At 35.1% G+C, this 7,506-nt stretch overlaps 1 protein-coding gene across 1 annotated transcript; it reads right to left on the bottom strand.

The window, feature by feature from the left end:
• Positions 1-682: 682 nt before the first annotated feature.
• LOC107058827 (probable LRR receptor-like serine/threonine-protein kinase At3g47570) lies at positions 683-5,411 on the bottom strand. The gene is made up of 7 exons (XM_015305003.1): positions 4,727-5,411; positions 4,526-4,597; positions 2,736-4,088; positions 1,946-2,590; positions 1,521-1,864; positions 1,037-1,119; positions 683-749 (listed from the first exon to the last, which is right to left on the bottom strand). Exons 1-7 carry the CDS (start codon positions 5,409-5,411, stop codon positions 683-685), a joined length of 3,249 nt encoding a protein of 1,082 aa, XP_015160489.1.
• Between the last annotated feature and the right edge of the window lie 2,095 nt (positions 5,412-7,506).

Here is a 7,506-nt window from a genome sequence, read left to right as displayed (position 1 = left end):
ATAATATCTTTTTATTCAATAATTATTTTAAAATTGGTTATTGATTTATTTAAATTTCTTTATATAAAGTTCGAATTAAGAATTTGATGCAATTCAATAGTGATCTATCAAAAATAAGATTTAGCCGCTATAAGCTCCACGATGGAGCACTCTGGAATCCCTCAAACAGATTCCTCCTATTATTTATCCCAACTCCACCCATAATTAATACAATATAAGAACTAAAAAGATTAGATTTGTCTTGATACTCTAAAAAAAAAGTTATATTTACTCAACACTAGAATTTTCAACATATTTTTATCATCCATCTTTTATGTCATATTTACCTTGGATCCGTTAAATTGCCATGCCCCCACCTTAATTCTCCTTCCCGTCTTACTCACCACCACCAAACCCAATGAGTTGACATAATATATAAATATGTTATTTAATTTGACATCAATCGATATGTACGCCTTTTAATAAATAAACATATTTTTCCTATGTAGTAATATTCTACATGATAATTTTCTGTTTTATATCACGTTTTGCATATATTATGTCACATAAAACATGCATCTTTACTATTTAGTTTTATACAAATTTAAGCAGTTATTAGTACACCTTCCTTCAAAGTTGAAGAATATAGATGTCCAGAAAGCTAAGTTACGGGGCATATTCACGTATTATATAATTTGAGTGTTCATATCTCTGTTTCTTGGGATACATTGACAGCTTCTTTCATCTTATTGAAGCTCTGCTGCATAAATCTGTAGCAAATTCGTAAGATTAGCAGCATCTTGTAAGAAAATCTGTGTTGAATAGGGACTGTTTGGTTCTAGGAAAATGCGAGAATTTCTAGAGAAATGTCCATGGAATTCGAGAGTAGAGGGAAACTAGGTTGACCATTACGGTTCTCTGGTTCGATGCTTTCAAATCACAGCAATCCTCTGTATAATTATGGTTTAGATTTTAGGGATTTTTTGTTACAAAGTCATTTTAGCCTTCCAATCACCAAAAATATCATCTTGGCTCTAGTGACTAGTAACAAGTTTACAACAGATCACCTTCATACTGAGGAGGGAGATGATCATATTGTCGTGGCCCGGGCGCCCGGCCCATGTGTCTTTTTGCCAAATGCTGCAGGAGAGAATGGGATTAATACTGTAAGTATTTTGTGTATTAATACTGCTTCTATCAGCTAATATTTCATAGAAATGCTAGTGTGAATGAAATTGCAAATTATCTTGTGTATTGTGAGGCAAATAGTTTCAGTCTCCAATCTAGTGATCATTTTTTCTGGGTAATCAGTTAACAAGATCTCTTTAAGCATTCAAATTTTTTGTATGGTAGGTAGGTGCACATCACGGTTCGAACCCTACCACATAGAAAAATCCTAGTATTTAAATGGAGAAGGATAGAGGGGTGGGGCTATCCTTAAATCTGTTGAAGTTCTACGTACTAGTCCAACTATTTGTGCGTGTGAAGAAAAGATGTGACAGTTCCACTATAGATTTCAGCACTACCATTTAGTTTGTTACAACATTTTGCAGAAATTGAGTTAGGATCTTCTTGAGTCGCAGAGTAATATCTTCCATGCAAATTCTCTCTTCAGGCAAATCGTTTGTGCATTCAAGAGCTAATTCCATGATTGATTTGAAGCATCTCTCTTTAGAAGTAAGATTTTCTTCGTCCAGTGAAAATAGATTAATGTCCACTACATCCACCACTCGGTTTGGTAATGATTGGCATATCCATCTTTTCAAGGTGAAGTCTCCAACGAATAGATCATCCACGGGGCTCTTTCTTGTAAAAGTCTCTATTAACAAAATACCAAAGCTATAAACATCTCCCATGGTTGATACTTTGCCTTCTGATCCATACTCTGCAAAAAAATCACGCAATCATTAGTGAAAATAATTAACGTCATTTAAAATCTTCAAATGAACATGATAATAACATTTACCTGGTGCCATGTAGCCGATAGTACCCAAAGTCTTGGTATGTGCTATTAGCGTCTCAGCTGTTAGAAGTTTGGATATCCCAAAGTCACTCACTTTTGCCACCATATCTCCATCCAAAAGTATGTTACTTGGTTTCAAATCACAATGGACGGCTACAAACAAATGACCTCCATGTAAATACTCCACAGCAGAAGCCACATCAATCATCACCTTTAGTCTTTGAGTTAAATCCAATAATTTGTCAGTAGAGTGAAGCCAACATTCGAGGTTTTCATTGGGCATGTACTCTAGCACCAACACTTTATAATCAAAATTGGCACAACTACTTATCACCTTAACAAGGTTTCTGTGTCGAATGCTACGTAAAACTTGACACTCCACTTCAAAACTCCTAAATGCGTGTTGCAGTTCTGTATTGAATACCTTTATTGCCACAACCATTCCATCTGCTAGTGTCCCTTTGTACACCAAACCAAGGCTACCCCTTCCAATCAAGTTTGCTTCATCAAAGTTGTTTGTCCCTTGAGAAATATCATAGTACGAAATCCTCTTATGTACCTGACCAAATGTATCAACTAGAGGAAGTTCCGTACCCCTTTTTCGGCATTTCAGAAACCAAATGATGAAAATGGTTGTGACTACAACTCCTGAGGAAACTGATGCAAGAACAGAAGTTAAGACTCTACTCTTTCTTTTTCTTTCAAGACTTGTGGCTCTGCATTGCATCACATGGAAGCGTGATGATCCACATAATGCAGGGTTACCGATGAATGATTCAGCTGTAAAATTTACGAATGGCCTCATCTGGAATTTCACCCATGAGCCCATTGAACGAGACATTGAAATAAATGAGATGTTCAAGATTCCTCAAGGACTTGGGGATCATGCCTGATAGATTGTTGCTAGATAGATCCAAGTGTTCCAATGAAACCAAATCTTCAAATAGTTCAGGTATGGAACCATCTAACATATTCTTTGACAATGAAAGGCTAACCAAATTTTGTAGTTGGCCAATTGTGCTAGGAATCTGACCAGAGAACTGATTACCATGTAAATGTAATATCCGCAAACTCCTTAAATTCCCCATTTCTACTGCAAGAGACCCATTCAGCAAATTGGAGGACAAAGTGAGAATTGAAATATCTCTGTTCCTCCAAAAAGTTGATGGAATATGGGAAATTAGTGTATTGGAATCTAAGTAGAATTCTCTTAAAGAAGAAAGATTCCCAAAACAACTTGGTAATTCACCAGAAAGTTGATTTTTCCCCAAGATAATTTGGTACAAGTTTTCCATGTTACACAAGCTAGTTGGTATAATACCATCTAAATTGTTTTTCTCCAGGCTAAATCTTTTCAAATTCCTCAAGTTCCCCAAATCTGGAGGAATAGATCCTATAAGCTTATTGTCTCCCAATGTTAACCACTCCAAGTTCCTAAAGTTACTGATGTTAGTTGGAATTTTTCCTGTGATACCACTTTGAATGGCAATGAAATATTCAAGGGAAAAGGACCAGTTTCCTGAACCTAGAGATTTTGGAAGACTTCCATTAAATTGATTACCTCCTATTTGAACGGTTTTCAAATACTTGCAATTAGATAATGAAGTCAGGAAACTTAACTCGCCTGTAGATTGATCATTCGTCAATTGGTTTACTTGCAAGTTGATGAATTGAAGCTGTTGTAGCTTTCCAAGATTCATAGGTACAGGTCCACTAAACAGATTGCGACCAAAATCAAGCTGGATAAGCTTGGTGGAATTCACAATGGAGGTAGGAATCAGCCCGGTGAACTGGTTTTCCCCAAGGTAAAGGCCTTCAAGATTTGGAAGAGTATGGCCTATGTTTGGGGGAAGTGTTCCTGAAAGCGTATTTGCTACAAATGAAATCTTTTTTAGTCCAGAAATGTTGTACATACGCCTTGGAACTTCACCCGATAATCTGTTTGGACCAAGATACACTTCTTTCAAATTTACAAGATGTTCAAACTCCTGAGGAATGCCACCATATAGACTGTTGTCACCTAGGTCTATCATCTCTAGATTTGACAAATTTCCAATAGATGGTGGAAGACTTCCCACCAAATTGTTCCGTCGTAGACTTAATCTTCGAATTGCTGATAGGTTATCAATTTCACTTGGTATATGTCCTGTAAAATATATGACGAATTGTGTGGTTACTACACTGAAATGTCCAATACTGTATAACAGCTTTACAGTCAATAAGTTACTATAAATAACAGAAAACTGTTAGTTGTATGCCTTTTAAATAGTTCAGCAATCCTCGCAATCTGTTTTAACGTCCTCTTGAAGATGGGACTAAATGGATCAACATGGATAATGAGGATTCACATCACAAACTAGCATTGAACCTATGGAGTAGTTGCTGTTGTTGTTTGAAAATGAAGAACAAAGAGCTATACTAACATTTTCTGCTACTACCCTTTGAAATGCAAATACTAATTTCATATAAATGACTTGAAGAGCAAGTTAGGAAATGTCAAAGATCTCTAGTGCTACGAGGTGAGAAGTCCAGCAATAAATGCAGTTGTAGGCAGATTCAGTTAAACTAGAACATTATAAGTACCTGTTATGTTATTCCATCCAAGAAATAGATGTTGAAGTTTTGTCAAGTTCCACATGTCTCTAGGCAAGTTTCCTGTAATAGACGTTACAATAAGTTATACCTCTCAACAGCTTATCATTGTTTTCACTAAAAATTGTTGCAATCTTTATTGTCAATATGAACCAAAAGTAGCAGAAAAAGAAATTGGTTCAGTATTTTTACCTGTGAACTGGTTATATGACAAGGACAAGTATGTAAGCTCTTTGCATTTGTTTAAGTTGCTTGGTAGTTGGCCAGAGAGTTGATTTCTTGCTATTTGTAATCCCTCCAGCCGCGGAAGATTATGGCAAATGTCATTCGGCAAAGTCCCAGACAGTGCATTATAAATCAAATTGATGACCTTCAAAGAAGAGACATTGAAGATAGATGAAGGAACAGATCCAAGGAGATCATTTTCAGAAAGATCAAGTGATTCGAGCCTTCTCAGTAATCCTAGACTTGCTGGAATTTGACCTGTGAGATTATTCATTGACAAGGACAAGTACTTTAGCCTCCTCAAATAGCCGAGTTCATCAGGGATTTTGCTGTGGATGCTGTTGTTGCCAATGTCCAGGAAACTAAGAAATGAGAGGTTCCCAATTTCTGTGGCAATTGAACCTCTTAGTCTGAGGCCGTTGAGGTCTAGTGATGTCACTCTTTGATGCCTTATACTGCAAGATATGCCTATCCAATTGCAAACGTGAGTCCCTTTGGTCCAGTTTTTCGACAACATTCCATTTGGATCTGAAGTTATATGAGCTTTGAAAGCTAAAAGAGCAGCCTCATCAGTTGAAATGTTCGATGCATTAGTATCCAAGAGGTACGTTAACAAAACTAGCAATTCTATAATAATAGTCATGGAAACCATTTTGTGCAACTTCTCTAGCTTCTATTTGTGTGGGGAATTTGAGTGCCTGAGTTTTTTTTGTTTTTCAAATGACATCTATATATACTTCTATAATATAAGGCAATGAGGTATCATGTATTAGCACTGGAATATATAATCTAGAGTTCAATGTCAATGATCAACATTTATACGTAATATGTTTGAGACGTTTTTTTTTAATATTGAATGTTGCTGAACTTGACTGCAATTCATTGCTAAAGGGAAATCATTGGTTGTGGGATTCTGTAGTGATAGTTAAATAAGTTACTTGGATTAATAAGCCTTGTATATTCATTATTCAAGAATATTAAAGACTAAAATCATGATATAATGTCATCATTCGAATGTATATAACCTCCGCCGAATAGATGCTTGACAAAAGAATGTGAAGTGTTATAGTCGAATTGGCGAATCTAACATGTAATGTATGCGTTCAGGTGAATTCAATAGCTTTTATCCCTACCTATTAAGGAATTCACTAAAGATTTACAAATATTTCCTTATGACCCCAGTTATTATCGTATAGTACTATCTTACAGTCTGTGTAAGAATCCATAAATTTCAAATCTTGAATCTCACTTCTGATTAAGATCATTCATAATGGGAGGAAATGGTAAAAAGGAAGTGAGGTTGACAAGATCTCAAGACTGTTTCTTTAATTTGACGAAAATTATGTAATCAGAAACTTGAATTAGTAAATTGCATGGCATCACTATACACGGGGCAGTCTATTGTTTAGAGAACATTTAATCAAAGAATTTAAGTTATAATATATATTTTCCATGAGAATCTTGAGAAAGATTTGCTGTATCTCTCTGATGAAATAGAAATTGGAGTTTCCCCATTTTATATTACTTGGCTTATTCTAACTTCTAGTGCAGAATCTGCAGATAGTCAATATTCTTTTATTATATATATAAAATAGAGAAAAGTATTGATTATTAGTTTCATCCTCGAACTATTGATAGTCTTAAAAATATTTTTTACTTGACTAACTTAACTTAAAGGGATAATACATATATTTGACCTTAAACTTGGCTTCAAATTTTAACTTTGACCTCCAACTTTCATAGTGCACAAACAAGCACTTTAACTATCCAATCTTTTAATAAATAAACACGCGATTTTTGGAGCCAAGCGCGTGAAATGCAAACGCTGCCACGTGTATTAGCGAGCCACTCAATGGCTGCCAACTAATTAAACACTTTACACGTCCATTCTAGAACTAAAAAAAAATAAAAATTAAATAAGGGTAGAGTTGTCATTTCAGTCATTTTTTTCACTGTTGTGTGCCTCAAAAATTACTTCTCACTCGCGCAAAATGCGTGCACATCACGCGTTTTGCCAGGTAAGACACGCGTGTTTATTTATTAAAAGATTGGATAGTTAAAGTGCTTGTTTGTGCACTATGAAAGTTGGAGGTCAAAGTTAAAATTTGAAGCCAAGTTTAAGGTCCAATATATGTATTATGCCAAACTTAAATACAACCTCGATTTTGCAACATGAGTGAAATACACCTCTAAATTCTCGTCAATTTTATGAGGTTTTTTCAACACTTCTCTTGACTTTTTATTAAAAGTCTCATGCTCCTACAAGAGTTTGAGACCACTTACTATGTCATGTTGCAAATAAGGGGTGTATCTAAATTTAGTTAGTCATGTAGAGGAATGATTTGAAGGTTGTCAATGCTTCAGGAATGAAATTAATAAATTGTGTTAAATTCAGGGAGTATTTTTCGATACGGTCAAAAGATATTTGCATGGCTTATTTTGTAATTTGAACTTTGAAAGAGTCTACCTTTATTGGGAAAGTCATCATATGCAATTTATGTATGCTTTCCTAATTGGGGATTCAAAGTGAAAAATTTTATTATGGGTGAGGCGCACATAGTGTTAGTTGTGTGAGGCGTTTTTTGGCTGCCATTTGTACATTGTGGGGCCCATATTGTACTTGTTTCATTTCCTTACTTTTTCTCTTTCCATTTTAATCTTTTCTTATACTTCTTTCTTTTTTACTAGTATTTTCTTTGTTTGCTTGCCAACTCTCTTTGTAATTTTATTTTAATAGAAAGAAACTT

The sequence above is a fragment of the Solanum tuberosum genome, unplaced genomic scaffold (assembly GCF_000226075.1).
Source record: "Solanum tuberosum cultivar DM 1-3 516 R44 unplaced genomic scaffold, SolTub_3.0 scf00661, whole genome shotgun sequence".
In the NCBI taxonomy this organism is placed as follows: Eukaryota; Viridiplantae; Streptophyta; class Magnoliopsida; order Solanales; family Solanaceae; genus Solanum; species Solanum tuberosum.
Note: the sequence above shows the minus strand (reverse complement) of the source record. Positions and strands in the feature narration are given on the sequence as shown.

Bases quoted from the DNA above. Each gene is read 5' to 3' on its own strand.
- LOC107058827 (XM_015305003.1), bottom strand. From the start codon at position 5,411: ATGGTTTCCATGACTATTATTATAGAATTGCTAGTTTTGTTAACGTAC. The intron at 4,089-4,525 runs GTACTTATAATG...TATATTTTACAG, and splicing joins TGGATGGAATAACATAACAG to GACATATACCAAGTGAAATT. The intron at 2,591-2,735 runs GTAAATTTTACA...CAGTTTCCTCAG, and splicing joins AATTCCAGATGAGGCCATTC to GAGTTGTAGTCACAACCATT.